The sequence below is a fragment of the Larimichthys crocea genome, chromosome I, assembly GCF_000972845.2.
Source record: "Larimichthys crocea isolate SSNF chromosome I, L_crocea_2.0, whole genome shotgun sequence".
NCBI lineage: Eukaryota > Metazoa > Chordata > Actinopteri > Sciaenidae > Larimichthys > Larimichthys crocea.
Window position 1 is genome coordinate 21,706,089 of NC_040011.1, and position 20,182 is coordinate 21,726,270.

Genomic DNA, 20,182 nt, shown 5'->3' on the forward strand with positions numbered 1-20,182 from the left:
TACAGATCAGTGAAACAATCTCTTCAAACAAGCAACTAACGCAACTAATGTACCCGCAACAATGAGTACATTTACTATGACTGTTGTTTTATTATTAATATATTTGACAAATAATACATTCAATTATTGAACTTTGGATGATCAATGTCTCAGTCAAACCTTAAGACTGAATCAGATCTGCAGCTTTAAATATATGACCTGACACACTGAAGAATAGAACCAGTAGGCACAGCCGCAATGAATGCTGGCTACATTGTGATGACCTCTGTTAGGTGTGGTGCTTGGTGGAGAACTGGCTCTCTGAGTTTTAATAAAGGAGTGATTGTAATGTACAAACACGATGTCTGAGAGCACACACGCCCGCTGCTACTGTTGCTGGCCTCAAGTTCCTGTTGTGCTAAATGGTGAACACCTCAATCACCCACATCACTGATGAAACTCTTGTTACTGTCTGTTCATACATACATATTCATGTTCTCACTCAGACAGACAAACTTTGAGCATGTACACTGTTGAAGGTTATTTTGCAACAATACTCAAACTACTTTGTGCGGTGTTCGAGCCAAGCTTCCTGTTTCTTCTCTGGCAGAGTGACTGGCAATAAGCCCTTTTAGCAGACATTTGACCAATGCATGTCTGAAGCAGGGTGGGACATACAAAGAAGTCACTCCTGAATGTGGGCTAGACAAAATACTGGGCCAAACAGTGTTGAACACTTCCATCAGGAAGAACAGTGTGTACTAGGCTTCAAATGTGAAATGTGACCAGTGAACAGACAAGAGTTCATTAGAATGAAGTGCAGGTTAAAATACAATCATTTATTTGTCATTAAAAGTAGCTTCTTAGTGCAATGTGCATGCTCAAGGTTAGTTTAAGAGAGGGTTGAACGACATCCCGAAAATATAGTTGTGATACATGGACACACGTAAAATCAGATGATGCATCTTATTTAAAAATATACGATAGAAGTTATTGTTAATATGTAGGCGAGACTGAACTGCAAGTAGTAGACAGCTGACTATGTTTGTAGAATTTCTAGGCCTCAAACAGCCTTGCATTAATCAATCTGGACAGACAACAGGTGTACAGACATGGTGCGCTATCTGCAAATAAAAAATGTCTGGTGCCATCTGCAACACTGGCGCTGTCACAAGTTTATTAACCGTGGGAAAATGGCCTCAGCATGGCATCCAAGTGAGACTATGACACTGTTCCAGCTCCTGCATGTGGTACCTTTTACAAAACCTAAATTAGTAAGACAAGGACTCCACCCATCTACAGTGGATGGTTAGACAGAATATTGCTGGTGGACAGTCACAGTATCGGCATTGTTAGCACCTATTGTAATTCAAAAGAATACGTTGTGTTCTTGTTCTTGTTGTGAGAACCACACAAAGACTGAAACCCTGGCACTGGCTGTGATCTTTTGCAGTGGACACGCAGTCTCAAATTCAGTTCATCAGCTTACTTGACAGCCGAGCTAATGAGGAGTCAAAATGCTTTAGAGCTTATACAAAAGACAGAAATTCCTTACAAGATGGAAACGACTCTAATAAAAAAAAGCTCTTATTAGATTTACCCTCCCGACTCACTGAAAAGGTCCACACACATATTGACCAGGAATGCTGTAGCTGTGTCCACGGTATGTTAAATTGGTATGTCCTAAAAACCATGGGAGCATGACAGCAACAACACTGTCCTCCAGCTGCTCTGCCTGTAAGCTAATGTTAGCTCCGTTTGTTAGCCAGGCTGCCCGGTCTGTGGGCTCAGAGCACCGGGGGAGTGTTAGTGTTTGTACCACAGGAGTTTTAGACCAGCAGGAAGAAGAGGTTTTCAGGCCCAGGGCACGGGGGATGCAGATGTGGTGTGTGACACCAAATTACCAGAAGGCATTGCACAAATATAAATAAGTAAACAATGTCCTCATTACAATTAGTTAATAATAAGGAATTACTAATAAAGTAGTTAGTGAGACATTAAAGATCCAGCATGTAAGCTGCTCATTTCCTTTCTTTAAAACACTTTTTTATTTGACTGAGTGGGTACTATTGTTGCAGAAGATCTGGCTGCAAAGTGAATTTACTGTGGCTCTACCTCTCTATCATGTGATTTTGCATAAAGAGGTCAAAGATATATTTTACAGCAGATAATGGCAGTCTTTTAATTACAGTACTGCTTCCAGGTCTAGGCAATGATGTGCTACGTTGTTTTACAAACCTCATCATCTCTCGCTCAGCCAAAACAACAGCTAAACTACAGGGAGAGAGTTTGAGCAGAAAGGGAACAGGAGTCCCTCTAAAAGGGCCAGCTGTTTGGCCATCATCTGTCCTCCTATGACAGGAAATGGCAGAAGGAAACGGGTTAAAGAGGAGCAACAACAGAACTACAGCAAAATTATATAACAAATAACCACTGGACAATGGATCGTGTTATACAATGGTCCACATCTCTGTCGCCTACAGTCAACAACACACTAGTGATCGCCGAATCACGATTTATCCAAATCATTCACCCGGATCCTCTGCTAACCCAGGATTAATGAGACTTTAGTCTCAATTAAGCCGAATCCTTACCCCCCTACTAACCCCAACACCAGGCCACATATACAAATTTAAACAATAAACTGCGTCATGCGCCACTCTATCCGCCTAAGACGCTGCCAGAAATCCTGCTATTATCGCAGACAATAAGCAATTGTTGTCACCACTGAAATCAAATCAAATTTTATTTGTATAGCCCAAAGTCACAAAGTACATTTGCCTCAGAGGGCTTTACAATCTGTACAGGGAGTGACACCCTCTGTCCTTAGACCCTCGGTTCGAGTGAGGAAAAACTTGCCCACAAAAAACCTTTAACAGGGAAAAAAGGTGGAAGAAACCTCAGGAAGAGCCACAGAGGAGGGATCCCTCTCCCAGGACGGACAGACGTGCAATAGATGTCACGTGTACAGAACAGATCAACACAAACATATTGTACAATTACAATGACTGAAAAAATGACAATGAATTACAATGAATGATAAAATGACAATGAATTACAATGAATGATAAAATGACACTGAATTACAATGAATGATAAAATGACACTGGATTACAATGAATGATAAAAGAGAGAGAGAGAGTTTTCAGTAAAGGGAGATGTGACTGTATCTTCAACCAATACTGTGTCTGACTAGGCACAACCCTGAAAGTGACAGACCGTTAGCAATAGCTTTGGGACAGATGAGCTAACACAGTGACTCAGCGTCACTTCCTGCAGACTCAGAATTAGTATCACAGATCCGGGTTCAGATCCACAGGTCCAACCTGCACGAGTGAATCAGTAGAGAGCCGGAAACACCAGGGACTCAAGAGACCCGTTGAATATTTGAATATACAAACTTAAAAGAGGTATGTTGGATTTCATAAAATTTCTAGCAATAAGGTTTCAGATTGCAACCAACTGAATACCGCTTGCCTTCCAAGCATGTATGAGAAACTATGGTAACACTCAAAATTCATGAAGAACACAAAAGTCTCTATCTAGATCCTGGGTTTAGTTTGCCTGCTCTGGGCTACTGTAGAAACATAGCATCCTCCATGGACGAGGACATCCACAGATATAAAAGCCCCATTCTAAAAACACAACAATTCTTATTTCCAGGTCATTATACAATAATGGAACATAGTTATAAAGGTTATATTCCATTTCTGTCATATTTTGTAAATAAAATTTTGACCTAAATGTGACACACTGGACTTTTTCCTGTGTACTTTGCTCAGGAACTTAAATCAAAAGGTATTTTGACAATCAAATGGGTCTGAAGAACTGGGTCAGCCTCAGATCAGTAGTGCTTTGACTGACATTTGTCTGAAAATAATTTATTTAAAGATAGGAATTTGTCCATGCATTTGATGTCAAGTTTATGAACTCCACTTAAGACCTTTTGATACTCTGGACTAGACACAGATCAGCCCCAATCAACCAAGCCCCAACAAACAGATGGAAAATACATGTGTATAGCTGGCCACAGTGGGATTACACTCTGGGGGCAACAAATCACAACAAATACCAATTTATACGTAACGCTGTTTAAATGTTAGAATCTTTATGATTTATCTGAGGACTGTCAACTCTAACCTATCCAGACTAGAACAGACCCTATCCAACTTGGTCAATCATCACACCTAAATCATTTTCTTCACTAGCTCAATAACCATGATGTGTGTCCCCAGCATAACTGAATAGCACATAGAACAGAGCCATCTTTAATCTTATTAGTAACACGTGTGTGTGAAGTGTCTGCTGTCTTTCTCCAAGGTCATTGCTGTGGAAATACTATTTTAGTAAGGGCTGCCAGGTTTGCTGACTTAGTTTATTATTTGGACAGCCATTCAGGCTTTCTTCATTCTGACGGTCGGTTTCAAAGGGGGTAAACTTACTGCAAGGACATAGCCAGGCCGTCAGAACTTCAGTAACTCCAAAGCTTTAAAAAAAACAAAACACAAAATGATGATCAAGAATGTTGATCTCATCAATTCCTTCAACTACAGAGGATTGAGGATTGTTCTAAACAGCAGTGATGTTGATATGTAGTGAGTCCTTGGAGCCACAGGTGGTCCATTGAGGAGTTAAACTTGTGTCTTTGGTATAGCTCAGCTAAAAACAAAAAACACCACCCTGACCACGAGCTAATGATGATGTTTGAATGATATTTGGGGGCCTTGCCATGGAAACCCTGTTCTAGACTACTGCGCTCATGTCAACAGGTATAGCTTCATGACAAATGAGACACCTCCATCTATTGTTGAAGGCCAATGTATGCATTTGAAATAGGGCTGCACGATATGGCCTGTAACCAATATCTCGATATTTTTAAGCTATATCGCGATACACGATATATATATGTATATGTCGATATTTTTGTTGTTGTTGTTTTGTATTGTTTATTTCTAATAAATAATAATGTCATTATTACCTTGATAGCATTGCAATTGCTCAGAATCAATGTAGAACAGTAGATCTACACCTGCTATACGACACACACTCTTTTTATAACATTTTTACACTTGTCATATTTTTTATGAATTTTTAATACATTTCATCATGTAAATATGAGCTTTAAGAAAGTACAGGATCATACTTGGCGTATGAGACACACTTTTTAAAATCAAATTGTAACCATTCTTCATATTTTATAAATAAACGTTTAATACATTTAACACCCACGTCTTATTTTGAAAACCGGAAGTGTCCACACGCTGCAGTAAACTCGCGCTGACTTTCCCAGTTTTCTCAAAGTATTTGCCATAAATTTGCCATAAAGTCGGCAATAAGGGCGCACTTGAAAATATTGGAGCAGCTGACGTGACCACGCGAAAACGAGAGACGGCTGGCGTGACCGCAGTTGTTTTTCTTCGGAACCAAGTCGTCCGTCTCCATCTTCAATTAACTCGCTCGGGCTCTTCACTTCTCTCCTCACCTGATACAAAAAGTACGCATGTGCGCAGGGGATTTTTCTGGGTGGGCGGGGCAGTGTGCTGCGTGCTGTGAGCAGCACCAGGAGTGACACAGGCAAAACTCCGAGAATTAAATGCCGACGGCTTAAAACATTTACATGACAAGTACTCGATGGTCGCGATATAGTCATTTCATACATCTCACGTAGAACAAGCCGCGATATATCGAGTATATTCGATATATCGCCCACCCCTAATTTGAAATCTCAGGAAGAAGCTTATAAGGACACCGTGATTTGGGATCGTTCAAACTATTTTCAAGGACAAGAATGAACTTGGATGCTCAACTTTAAAAACGAAAACAGAAAAGTGGAATGATGACAGCACATCCATCTCCATAGCAACTATATCCACGATTCCAACAACTGACAAAGGAAAGCTAGCATCAGCAACAAAATTGTATTTTTATATTATTCCTTTGCAGTCATTAACTGATACATAGTGAAGCCACTAAAGAAATTGGCAGCCCTCATTGGTCAAAGCCAGTGCATGCACAGGCTCCTGGGCTCCAATCCTCCTGCAAATGCAGCTTACAGATGTGTACAGAACAAAATCAGGGAACTGGAATGATAGATGGACTGTACTTATGTAACACTTTTCTAGTCTTCTGTTCACTCAAAACACTTTACACTACATATCTCATTCATCCATTCACACACATTCATACACTGATGGCATTAGCTGCCATGCAAGGTGCCAACTGCTCATCAGTTTTAGGACCTAACCATTTATGCACATTCACACACTGATGGAGCAATTTGAGTTCATTCCTGTATGAATGATGGCAAATCATCACTGATGAACATAGTATTCCCCTCATAGCTGGAGTTGGGACACTACATTGGTGCTGTAATGCCTGGATTACCTCCAGTGGGCCGTGGTCCCAATCCTCCCCTCCACAGAACTACCATCTGTGCCACTCAGCAAATCCCAAGGTCCAGCTTTCATTCTCTGAGGCTGCTCTTCATTACATCATCTCATCACACACACTCTGCATTATTGGGTAACACACACACACACACACACACACACACACACACACACAGTTCTTCTCTTAGCTGTGGAGCTCTCCCACACAAGTCCAAAGGCAGCGAGTCTGTAGCAGTAAATAAGTGCAACGCTTATTTATTCTTTATATATTCTTACAATTCATTGTTTGGGACATACAATCATAAAAGAACAACCATAGTCAAATATATTTCTATAAGCTCCAACTATAGTTCAACAAATCCAATCTAATACAGTTTAAAACACTCCACAGACTATTATTCTCAGGAAAAGCTACACAAATTTTATCTTGATATCACACCACTATGTACCCGATGAATCTGGTACCCAGCCCTTCGGTGGCGATCCTGGGGGCCACAAGTGTCTTCTTCCATCAATAAATTTGAAAGAAGAGCTATTCAATTTTGGATGGTGATTGCAAAAAAGATGATTTTCTATATGTGTAGAAAATGGACTCTGTGCCTACATATAATATGTAGCTGGGAGAACTGTCAAACACTTTACATATGGAGAGGCTGAGATTCTATAACGAAGATAGAGATAAGTTTGATAAAACATGGGACCTGGTACTGAATTACCTTAAAAATGGGAGCTCATCGACATTGGCTATTGTATAAAACCTCACAGTGCAAACATGTATGTGATTTTGTCAAAAATTATTTTTTCTACTTTTAGATGTTTTTGTTTATAGTACCCATCTAAACTATGACCATGGAATATTGTTGTAATCCAAGATGTGCTGTGTTCTGTATGTGATCTTTTTTTTCTGTTTTTTTTTTCCTCTCTTCTTTCTCTCTCCTTTTTTTTTCCATTTTTCTCTTGAAAAATCAATAAACATATTTAAAAAAAAAAAAAAAAAAATAGTAACTAGAAAATTTCTAAAGAAAATTTGAGTGTGCCTGACTCTGGCCCCGTCCCATACATTAAGTAGCTGTCAGCGTGTGTGTGTGCTTGTGTCTGTTAATGAGAGTTTTTTTATTTTGAAGGGACTATTTTGAAAGCCGTCTTGTCTGTGTGTCTGTGTGTCTGTGTGTGTGTGTGTGTGTGTGTGTGTGTGTGAGTGAGAGAGAGAGAAGGATAAAATGGCCAACATTCAAACTGCATTATTGACAGTCATTAGCTGTGTCCCAATTCAGGGGCTGCATCCTTCAAAGTACATAATTGAAGTCCGATTACGTCAAAACGCTGTGCGAAGGCTGTCCCAAATCAAAGGTCTCCTTCAAATGTAGCCTTCTTTTCCCTCTTTTTGGAGGATGCACCATCAGTTTGTTTCCCGCCAAAACTATATGTCTGACAGCTTTAGCAGACAAATATGAGTGAGACAACAAATTTTCCTACATTTCTATGTATAAATTATTTCTGTAGAGTGAAATTTATGGTCTCGAGAGCAGTTTACAAATTTATTTTTTGACAGTTTTTTTCTCTCCTTCTCCACTCTAGCGATGATGTCACACACTGTAGCTCGCGAACATTCTACCAATACACACCCATTCATTTTTTGGCGTGTTTTTTGGCAATTTTTCGGCAAACTGTTCGGTGAAACGCTTAGAAAAGTCATAGCATACCGATCCAAGCCACACGTTTTGATATATTTTTTGTGTATGTGTGACCAAAACTGTGGGAGGAGTAGTCAACCAAAAAACGGCATGGAAGAAACGGAAGGATAATGGTTCTTCCTGAGCCTCTCTATGCTCGTCTCATCTAGAACATTCTTCCTGATCACAGCAGAGAAAAAAGGCCGTTGTCCGGGTGGTTGGGATCTTGAAGATTCTCCTAGCCTTATTTTTGCAGCGTCTGGTATAGATGTAGTTCAGGCAGGGTAGAACACCACCTATTGTATGTTCAACTCAACGAGTCACTCTTTGCAGGGCCTTATGCTCTTGTTCTGTGCTGTTTCCGTAGCAGTGATGTTCTCCGTCAGAATGTCTCATTGGAGTATTAATTCCTCAATATTTGAGTGTCAGAGGTGAAACAGTCTCCTGCCTTTCTCAGCATGGAGTCAGCAGGCAGCAGCCAGGTGGACACCAAGGTACTTGAAGCCATGCACTCTTTCCACGGAGGACCTGATATTAAGGAGGGTGTAGTTCCTCCCATGCTTCTTTTCACAGTTAGCTATCATATCCTTAGTCTTGCTGGTGTTCAGGAGGAGGTTGTTTTCTTGTCTTTCTGTAGCACTTTTAATGGGTTTGTGTATTCCCTGTTCAAACTTCTTGAATATTGAATTCTCAGAAAAGTAAACTCTGTTGTGACTGATTGATCTATCCCATCATACTTCACTTTGTGGTAACCAATCACAGCAACAGGGTTGCAACTCATTATTATTTTAATTACTGATTCATAGGCTGAACATTTTCACGATGAATCACATTCTCGTTTCTTTGGTCTACAAAACATGAAGAAATATCCATCACATGTTCTTGAAACCCAAGGTGACCCAAATATCTTGTTTTGTCTGACCAACAGTCCAAAGCCCAAAGATGTTTAGTCTGTACCTGAAACATATAAACATTAGTGAGTGGTGAGTATGAAAAATTTCAACCGATAACCAATAATTTCCTGCTTCTCATGGCCGATACCGATAACCGATAATCATATTCATATTTCAACCCGAAAGTCCCCCATGCGGTGGACAGCGTGAGATGCATGCACAATACAGACGATTAGAGTCTCCTAGGAAGCACCAATCCTAACATGTAGCATACTAAAATGACGGAGAGAAACTCAGATAAAAACTCTACCAAGCACTGCTACCCAAACGAAACATCAATCCCCAAGCAAATATCTGGGCATGTAACAAAAACACGAAAACAGCGCATGTCCACTTCAGCGCTTCTTGTAATTTCACGCCTTCAACCAAACTACACAAATGTTGTGTGAAAGCAGAGACTCCACTGATTACAAAGATATGTGTCTCATCACTGTGTGATGAAAACTCTGCGAGCTAGCCCCCAAAGAGTAGCAAAAAAAATCCACAAAACGATACAGTATGTCTTATCTTTGCTGTTTTGTGTCAAAAGTTCTATTCCCGTGCAAAAAAACAATGCTGGCGTCTCCTGCTATGTCTCTGCTTTAGTTTGAATCAATCACGAAGGTCCTGGTCGTTTACATAAAGACAAAGGGGCTTTGAAAGTGAAGTGTGACCTGTTGGTGCGATATACTACCTTCACCTTCATCCTGGATCGTCATTGGTGGGTATACTACCTTCACCTTCATCCTGGATCGTCATTGGTGGGTCAAAGGTGAATGTGGGCGGTACTAAATGATTCTCCTGACTCTGATTGGTCGATAGTTGATAGGTGTCAATCATCAAACACTCTGTGTTGTTTTAGCCTTAGCAGCACCACTAGCTGCTACCGTGGCTGCTTCATATTCTTTTAATACCGCTTGTTTCAAACATCGCGTCGTATTAAAACTCAAAGTCTTCTTTCCTCCTCTCGGAATCCTCCTGAACAACTTTTGCAAACAATTGATGTTAATAACTGTTGTTATCTTCTGTCACTATGAAAAACGACCACACTGGTGAAAACATGTTCATTATTAGTCTGGCAGAGACGGGGCCAGGCTTGGGTCCTGCCAATAACGCGCAATAGCGATAGCTTTTGGGGCTACTCGACCTGCAAACAATTTCCCCAATTTCATTAATTTATCGGATCTCTTTATCGGTTAAAATGAACCTATCGGGTTGATAAAAAATTATGTAACTTCTCCCCATATCGGCTGACCTAAACGTTAGTAATACATTTTTAAATTGTTTTTTTAAAGCTCTGATAAACCATCTTTGGGTTTTGGAATGATCGTTGAAGAGGTCACTTTAGGCTCTGGGAAATGTGCACTTGGACTGCTTTTTTTTAGTTTTATGGGCCACACAATTAATCAAATCAGGTCAGATTCACAAAATATAGCAGAAAGAGAACATAATATTCATAACTCTGTCAAATCACCTGAAAATAAGAATTGTTATGTTTTTGTTACCTTAGAATTAACCTTTGATATCTGCAGACATTCTATTTGAGTTCGAGGTGTGGCTAAATGTCACAGCAGCTGGGTGTCAGATGTTGGTCGATAGGGGTGGGAGAAAAAAAAAAAATCGATTCACTTAAGTATCGCGATTTTTTGTTTTACGATTTTTAAAATCGTTTTTTTCTCTTTTATTGATTTTTTTTCTCCAAATTTTAAATGCTTCATTTTAGTTTATATTTCTAAGCCTAGGTGGGGAAAAGTTACCGCTTTTCTCTAATGGAGGGTGAAATGTTTTACTTCGACTACCTAGTAATGCGACGTCATATCCGTTTGTGGAAAAAACCTAAACAGAAAGCGAAGAAGAAATAATCAAAAAAAAAAAACTGAAAATGGAGAATGGCGGACAACTTGCAAAAATACGCAAAGATAAAACCTCCACCAGCACGTTTTAAGTCGAAGATGTGGTCTCGTTTTGAATTTTTTACTTTGAAGGGAAAAGCAGAACTGAACATGTCGGAAGCTATTTGTAAACTTTGTAATGCAAAAGTATATATTTTTTATATACTTTTATATGCAGTCCAGGCTTTTGAAAAGAGAATGTAAGTTCAAATGTAGCAGTTAAAATGGTTAAAATATATTGCTGCTAAATAAATCTTAAAAACTGACTAAAGTGTGATGTGCATTTCTTTAGGAAATATGGCTCCTGATATAGACATCATCATCATTCAACTCTTTCACATAGTTTGGTGTTAAAAAAGCAAACAAAAAATCACAAAAATCTGCAATATTAAAGAATTGCAATTGAAATAGAATCAGCACCCAAAAAAACGTAAGAGAATCGAATCGGGAGAAAAGCATATCGTCCCAGCCCTATTGGTCGAGGTGAAAAAAGAGGGACTGAGGAGGTGGAGGATGGAGGACAAGCAAGTAAAACTGATAAGGTTTATCAGCCAGCAACAGCTGACGTTAGAGGGAACACGAGCATGTGACAAATGGAGGTAAAAATTATTCATCTGCTTCATTTTTTCTCTATTCACTTCAAAAAGCAGCATCTGTAACTTCTGTATATTAAATGTGAAGAACCAATTATAACAGAATTTCTGTTAAAATGATGGACAATGACAAAGTTGAAGAATTGCAATTTATTATTGCCTGTGGAGTCCCTCAAGATTCTATCTTAGGGCCCCTTCTGTTCAACATTTACATGCTCCCACTTGGCAAAATTATTTCTTCTTATTTGTTTCGTTGTTGTAGTTTTATGCTTTTTACTCTTCTTCTAATTTCATGCAACTGCTCTTTTACCTTAAGGACTGTTAGTTGTTGTCTATTTCTGTTTTTACTCTGCTCTGTTAAGCACTTTGGGCTACAATTCTGTATGAAAGGTGCTATATAAATAAATAAAGTTGAAGTTGAAGTTGAAGTCTGACATGACTTCTGTAGTGAATCTCCCTGGTATGTCCACAACCTAAAACTGCTGGGTTTCATCTGATATCATTCTTTAGTTGCTGTTTCAGTAAGCACTCTGAAAAAAGGACCTAATAACACAAGTTACTGTTTAGTTTTGCTTTCTCTCATACTCACTTTCTACTTCCTCTTTTCTCTCTCTTTCTGCCTCTGTCCTTTCTTTAAACTCATTTCCTACTTTCAGTGCGGTACAGTGCACATTAAAGGCATTTGTCCCTTTTACACTTTTATAGATTTCAACGTGCTTACATCTCTGGACCATGAGGAAGACATTAGGTTGTCACATTTATAGTCAAATAGCAATCATCAGTGTGTGATCAGTCATTAAAAAAACGAATAAGAATAGTACAGCTGTAAATCTGCGATCAAGCCTTCCTCAACACAGTCTGTATGAGTTGAACACAATGAGGCAAAACAGTGGCCTTAAGGAGCTACAGGGAGTGCATACAGCAACTGTTGTCTGGGTGCTTCGCCAATCCTAACTTTATGGCAGAGAGGCAAAGAGAAAGCCACTGTGGAAAAATCTTATGACATCTGGATTAGTGTTTGCTAGGAGGCATGTGGAAGACTGGGAAACAAAGTGGAAGTCAGCTCTCGGATCTGTGGAGACCAAATGATTATTATTATAGAAGTTAAACAATTAATGGACCTAAAGAGGAAATGGACATTCTTGATTGGGAGAAATTTGAAAGTCACATTTTCCCACCAAAAAACAAACACACAGGTCATTCAAATATGTTGAAGATACACAGTGAGGTGAATGACAGGTAATGTGTGGTTCAGACACGTTGTTTCTGAAGGTGACCCATGTACATCTGATTAAAGATTACTCACTACTCAAGTGAAATTCAACTAATACACCTCAAATAATTCAGAGCACTATTTTCAGGATCACATGATCTCCACACTGCCATCATTATAAACCATAGACATGCAGCATGGTTTATGAAAAATGACAGACTGAAAACAAACGTGACATCTAAAAAAATGACTAGCAGCTGCAAGTGGGAGGGAAGGAATCTAAAATCTTCTGACTCATGGAGTGGGAGATTTTATTTTAGATTATGAAGGACAGTTTGGTTTCCCAAAAACAGAGCTGTGGCAGTGAGGCAGTACGACCAGGTACCATGACTAAAACCTGCTCAGAGGAACCTGAAAATATGCATGAAGAGAATCTCTGAGACAACTACACAACTACATCTACTTAGTAGTCAATAGTCCAACCTTTAAATCTCAGCCTTTAAGCCATGCTCAGTAAAAAAGACTTAATTTGATCGACAGGTTCCATGACACCTGGACGAAGGAAGATTGTTGTAATGTAGTTAAAAGCTTCTGATTAGACGCTGTGGTTTTATCAGGTTTAGTGTGAATTCTGTTACCCAGGTTATTACCCACAAGCCCCAGGCCCAAGTGACTCCATGGACACAGTTAAGGGATGTCCTGTGCTATGTCTAACTGCATGCTACACCAACCCTGACTACAGTGTATTCACAGTGGAAGTATCAACACCAGGTATGTTTGAATGCATGCATATAGACTGTGACGTTGATGAGACATGACTGTACGATAGCACTCAGATGGAGATGAAGGAGCTACACACTGCTGGGCAGAATGTGGGAGGTGGAGCAGCAGCAACTCAAAAAAATAAAGATTCACATTCAGACTTGGTTTGACGAGCTCACTTTGAGCCGTTTGTTTCAGAGACATCGACCCAGTGAGTCTATGAGATGTAGAATATTCTACTCATATGTCATCATGTTACTGTAGCTGCCAGTGCTACAGGTTTAAAGGAGCAGTAAGCAGATTCAGTGTCTGCTTCCCTGGATCTTCTCTATTGTATGCCAACATAGCACATATGAGTATGGACTGTTCACTCCTCTGTCATGTGTTGTCAACAGCACTGTTTGAACAGTGTCAGGAGGGAGGGAGGGAGTTTAAAGGACTTTCTTGCGCCTACAGCTGGGTGTTGTAGTTCATAAGGTAACCCGTGTTTTCGTGAAGCTTACCTGATTTTGTAGTTTGGTAAGGTGTGTTTCTTTTTGATGACGCGCTTCAGCTGGTTGACTATGATGGAGGTGAGCTGAGGCAGCGGCCTTCCTTCAAACTGGGACTTCGCCTCAAAATCCACCAGCGGGTCCTCGAGGAAGGAGAATGACCAATGGGAGAAGGGCATGCGCGTGAACTGCAGCCTCAGCCTACCCACCACGCGCCTCATTTTAACGAACAGGTAGGCAGACTTCCCGAACACCAGCTCGACGTCGATGGCCAGATGGAAGCCGCCATTGTATTCGATGTCCACCTCGAAGTTGAGCTCCTCGGGCATGCCGTCCTCGTTCAGGTGCACCGGCTTCATAAGTTTGGCCGTCTTAAAGACTGGCAGAGAATTGCCCAGGGAAATATCCCTGAGACTGAGTCCCTCCAGGAGCCGTCCGGCTGTCTTGGTCTGCAGCAGCTCCTCAAACTCCACCTTGATCTTCTTGGTGAGCCAGTGTCTGACCACAGGGGTGTCCCGGAGCTCCCTGAACAGGAACAAAAAGATCGCGTTTAGGAAATTGCACGTCTCGGGCTTGGCCGCATCGGCGGGCTCGCTGTGAGGAGGCGGCGGCTGTTTGGGGCTGCCGCCGCTGACAGCCGCTTCCTGCTGCCGGGCCGAGCCAGCCTCTGGCTGCTTGGATGCGGTGGATGCCGTGCTGTCCTGCTGGTGCTGGCCTGGTTCGGCATGTTGGGTATTAAAGTAATCCTTCAGTGCGTTATCAGGCACTACTTTGACATACTGTACTGTCCTGCCTATTGGCTCGATGTTTCTCCGGTAGATCAGCAAGAACTGTAATAGCAACGTAACGACTGCTCCGGAGAACGCGGAGATTAATATTAAGTAAATCATCTCGAGCAGCTGCCGCCTCTGACTCCCGCTGCTCTCAGAACCAGAGGTTTATCCGTGTTAACAAAGCAAGTTCCACCTGGTCGCTCTCAAAGCTGCCATATCATCTGCTCCTTTCCTGAGCTTCAGGCTCTTCACCTGATTGGACAAACGGGTTACGTCGCTGTGCGTAATGACGGCAGCAGGATGTGTTTCTTTTGATGCGTTCAGTGTATGTCGGATATAGTGTGGCCTGAAGACTGTTCGACCTATATACCAGCAGTCCCTCAGTCTGCATGGGGATCTGTGAGGACTGTGGTTGACAGCACACACTCGGTGGACTTGATGATTAAAGCTGACCTGACTGCACCTCTTTGATTTGTGATTTGTCTGACTTGTTCTGCTGTATTTAATGCCAATGTAAGTCTCATGTTTTGAGTAGCATAAGCATAAGGCTTATTCAGTGGATCATGGCTGGTGTACCCTATTCTAATCAAGCCTAGTATCTTGTCTCCAAATATGCCAGTGTCAACTCACATCATCTGGACAAAACGCTTTTGATCCCCCATTTGAGGCCTAAACTGCACTTCTCTTAAAAGTAAACCAGACTTTTGAAAACCTGAATTTTAATGCTAATTCCTCATCAGGATGTGACCATAACCATAGCATTACACCATTCCTAGAAAAAGAGAGGGCACAATCGGGATAGGGTGGGATCTATATACAAAATAAATTCATCTATTTTATATAATCTTGCATCCCATGTTCAGATTATTGGTAATTTAGGATCATTTCAGCCCCATTTAACATCTGAGCATGACTCCTGCACTGGCAACAATTTTACTGTCCATTTGGCCAGAAATAAGTTCAACCTTAACATAACAGTCAGGAGGCAGTGCACATGTACTATGTACAAGCTGCATAATTCAGAGCTTTGAACTATGACTTATCAGTTCATGGTATGTTCAGTTGGTCTTCTGTTCTTCCAGTAAAGCTAACCCTTAAACTAATCTTATTAATATTACTATACAATGAAACAGGAACCTCTTATTTTAATGTGCACAGATTTTGATGCAAAGCTTCCATTTTCTTTTTCTAGTGACTGTTGCAGAGAACCTCTGAGTTCAATAAGAACATTAGGAATATTCTTATTGAACTCAGAGTAGGGATGCACCGAATATTCGGCAACTAAAAGTATTCGGCCGAATATTGCAAAAAATGCCACATTCGGCTTTCGGTGAAGTGGCCGAATAGTAAGGCCGAATAGTGGCGTGACGCAATTGATGCAATGAAACAACGTGCGCGGTGATCTGGCCAGGGTTGCTGATTCTTTTCTCATTGACACACAATAAACCCACGATGCAGGATATAGGAAAAACACAGGCAAGAAATACATCATACACTGCTCTTTAGCGGAGCTATATACTTCTCTCTACACTACACACATGCGAGGTGCGTTCAATGACCGTCGGAATGACTAAGATGCGTTCATGAACGTGGGAAAAATGGAAATTCACCGGAAATATAATAAAACTAAATAGTATTTCTTTCAAGAACAAATTAACAGTGATTAAAACAACATGGGCTTTCTAACAATATAAATGAAATAATAATTATACTAACTGGAAATTCTACTGGAATATTTGAAGGATATTAAATAAACATTTACTTTCTTTGAAAAAACATGTCTACAAATTTATTCTAGGCTATTTATGCAATAGTAAAAATGTAACAACCGCATTTCATATTCGGTTTCGGTATTCGGCCAACCATTTAATTTTTATTCGGTTTCGGTTTTGGACGGAAATTTTCATTTCGGTGCATCCCTAACTCAGAGTTTCTTTGTCTCCTTCCACCCTTTGAGTTGTCCGTCTGGTTGAACCATAATATAGAGTTTTGTGCTCAACATGCAAAACGTTCTCTTTTTGCAAACCCTTCATACAAAATAATTATTTACTATTAACAATTTATTTGTAAAGAGGACATTCTTCTATCTAAAACCACGAATGAGCATTCAAAAATATAGAGTAGTCCTTCTGTGTGTACTGAATCTAGTTTTTATGGCAGATGAGCCCAAACTTTTGAGCAGTAGTGTACATGCACATACTTTTCAGGCCTAATATTAAAGCTGAAGACCAAAATCAAGAAAGGAAGTGTCCCATTCAAGCACCAACACCCTGCTTAAAGCTAATTTTTTACTACTTGCAGGCAACAAGTTCTTATGGTGAACATTTACACATCCAGCAAACACTTTCTTTGTTGCCAGGTCAAATAGTGACATTGTCTCATGACCTATTTTAATATTCTGGTTCTGGCCCAGTAAAAGTATCAAAACTTGGAGAACAGTAAGATCAAATGCTTCATAGAGCTGAGGGGAACACAACTAGTGATCATTCTTTTGTGGTTTATCATTATAAGTGACACAATCCACGTTACCATTTGATCCATTGTATATATACAAATAATAATATAATATAATTAGTGCAGCTTTAAATAATGATTTCCTCTGCAGTTGTTCCCTTCTAAGGAAGAAGTATCATAGATTTTGTACAGGCTGTAGCTCCAGTATCAACAGATTCTGACTGATCTGACTGTGACCTGCTTTCTGGCTTTGTGTTTCCCTGACAGTCCAGCAGAGGTCTCTACTGTAATCTTGTTTGCTCTTATTGCAGCTGTTGGCAGTAGTGATGGGAATTCCGTCTCTTTTTAGTGAGCCGTATCATTTGGCTCAGCTCACCAAGAAGAGCCGGCTCTTTCGGCTCTCAAGTGGTTCTTCATTTTACCACTTATGCCATATATCAGTGGTCCCCAACCTTTTCCTAACTGCGGACCGGTCAACGCTTGACAATTTTAATGCGGACCGGGGGGGGCTACTCTATCTACAGTTGGTAGGAGAAGAAGAAAATATTAAGTATTAAGTAATATTTTCTTCTTCTCCAGAAATAACTAATTACTTCTTGTGCGGCCCGGTACTGATTGATCCATGGACCGGTACCGGTCCGCGGCCCGGGGGTTGGGGACCACTGCCATATATAATTCAGGCAAATTTAGCACCGTTTTGACTTGTGATTTGTATTTGAACGCATATATCACTTGAATTTCAATAATTTGCTGTAGCCAATTGCATTAGTTGTAAAGTTGTACAGTTGTAAAATCCCTTGTAACTCCCTGAAACCACCCAATGAATGCACTAACTTGCTTGAAGAACCACTCATGCTCCACAACGAGATAGAAACGCCTATAAAAACATTTGACATTTATATATATATATATATTATATATATATATATATTATATATATATATATATATATATATAAACACACACACATAGTATAAAAAACAACAAAATATAAATTAAATAACAACACTCAGTAAATGTGCTTTGTTATGCCCCACACTGACATCTGGACAAATAAAACCAAAATGTTTTTGGTATAGTGTAAAAAATAATATATTTTTGCACCACACTCCTCTCTCGTCTTCACTCCTCTCTCTCGTTCAGCGTGTCTCCCTACTCTTGTCTCCTGACACGGTCTCAGCGCTGCTACCCCCGCCCGCCCCTGCTTGGTGGTATGCTCCTTGTCAATCCTCACATGATTGGTTGCACAGCATGCACGTGACATCCGTAGCCAATGCCTACAGGTACTTTTCCTAAAGAGAAAAGTAAAAAAAAGAAAAAGAACGGTTCGCGGACGGACGGGAGCCGGCTCCTATCGTTCATTTAAAAGAGCCGGCTCTTTGAACCGGCTCGTTCGCGACCGACACATCACTAGTTGGCAGCGGGTGGTCAGAGGCATTGTACAACTATAAATGATGTTAAAGCAACACTGTCCAACTTTTCTACCATTAAATAATGGATTTTTAAAAATTGATGCTACATTGACTACTGAATTCACCAGGTAAACGGTGTCTGATGAGAAGTATGTAACACTTTACAGCACTAAGTCACACAGCACCAACTATTTCACTGATTCTGGTGAAACTGGATCATATTTTATGGAGAAAATGTTTTCTGGTTTTTCCTCTGATGTCCTCCGGCTGCTCCACCTCAACTCTCTGTGATTTACAGAGTTTATGATGGACAGTGAAGTAAACTGCTGCCAACTGTAGCTGCTGTTAGCTTATGTTAGCACAGTTTGTTAGCCGGGCTGCCCAGTTTGTGAGCACCAGGGGAGTCTTAGTGTTTGTACCACAGGAGTTGTAGACCATAGACATATATACATAGACGCCGCATTGAGCGGGTTGGTCGTGGGGCGCGACGTAAACCGCGCCGCCAATTGGTTCGGGCAGATCGCCGAAACTAATACAAGGAATGGACTGAACTTCATAAAGCGCCTTTCTACAAAGTCTAAGTTAACCTATACACCATACACACACACTAATATATGGGAAACAAACAGGCACCAAAAACAACGTATGTAACTTTTAAAGTGATGATTTATAGTTTACTCCTTATGTAAGACACCAAACCAACGTGTTTATTTTCTAAGCTGAGGGGTACAGCTACTAATGTGTGTAACACTGTTACTGTGAGATAAATATTGAAATTTATATTACATTTTAATCTGTCTATAATAACCAGATCCTGAAATGTAGATGTGACATGAGGGTTTTCTGAATCAAGAGCACACACACACAACACACTATATATTTATATATATATCATCTTTATTTCAGAAACCTCACCATCACATTTCAGGATCTGGTTAGTTAGTAGTCGTATGTGCTACAAGCTCAAAGTTCGTATAAACCAAACATATAATTTTACAATATTTTACTACTTCTATTCCGACTTTTTTTTCTCCTCCCCCCTCTTCCACCGTCATCAGTATTACACCAGCATAGTTATGCTGTAAACACTCAGCATTAGAAAAATACATACATTGGTTTGCTGCTTACATAAGGAGTAAACATTTATAATCATCACTTTAAAAGTTACATACATTGTTTTTGGTGCCTGTTTGTTTCCCAGATATATTAGTGTGTGTGTGGATGGGTGTATAAGAGACATTAACTTGAAGAACTTTGTAGAAAGGCGCTTTATGAAGTTCAGTCCATTTCCTTGTATTAGTTTACGGGCAGATCTGCCCGAACCAATATGGCGGCGCCGTTTACGTACGATTCAGCGCTCAATGCGGCGTCTATGTATATATGTCTATGTATATATGTCTATGTATATATGTCTATGTTGTAGACCACCAGGAAGAAGAGGAGCACAAGAGTAAATGTGGGACTGACTTTTAGTGGTTGGTGAGAGCTTGGTGAAATAAAAGGCTGAAAGACAGACGCCGAGCTGGGCTGACTGCTGCTGGACTAGTCAATGATATTAGCTTCTGCTGTAGGTTCTGGTTCTGGGCTGACTGCTGTTGGACTAGTCAGTGATATTAGCT

The 20,182-nt window shown here is 40.3% G+C and overlaps 2 protein-coding genes across 3 annotated transcripts in view; one reads left to right on the forward strand and one right to left on the reverse strand.

The window, feature by feature from the left end:
• The window catches only part of pdzd8 (PDZ domain containing 8), a 50,196-nt gene extending 34,520 nt beyond the window's left edge, over window positions 1-15,676 (reverse strand). Inside the window, exon 1 of the mRNA XM_010743901.3 lies at window positions 13,937-15,676. Coding sequence (XP_010742203.2) covers window positions 13,937-14,814 — 878 coding nt within the window. The 5' untranslated portion in view covers window positions 14,815-15,676. The remainder of the gene's footprint in view (window positions 1-13,936) is intronic.
• edaradd (EDAR-associated death domain) overlaps window positions 13,311-20,182 on the forward strand; it is a 21,387-nt gene continuing 14,515 nt past the window's right edge. Inside the window, exon 1 of one of the 2 annotated variants that reach the window (XM_019266096.2) lies at window positions 13,311-13,442. In XM_019266096.2, coding sequence (XP_019121641.1) covers window positions 13,349-13,442 — 94 coding nt within the window. In that variant the 5' untranslated portion in view covers window positions 13,311-13,348. The remainder of the gene's footprint in view (window positions 13,443-20,182) is intronic. The other variant, XM_019266097.2, reaches the window with a different exon arrangement.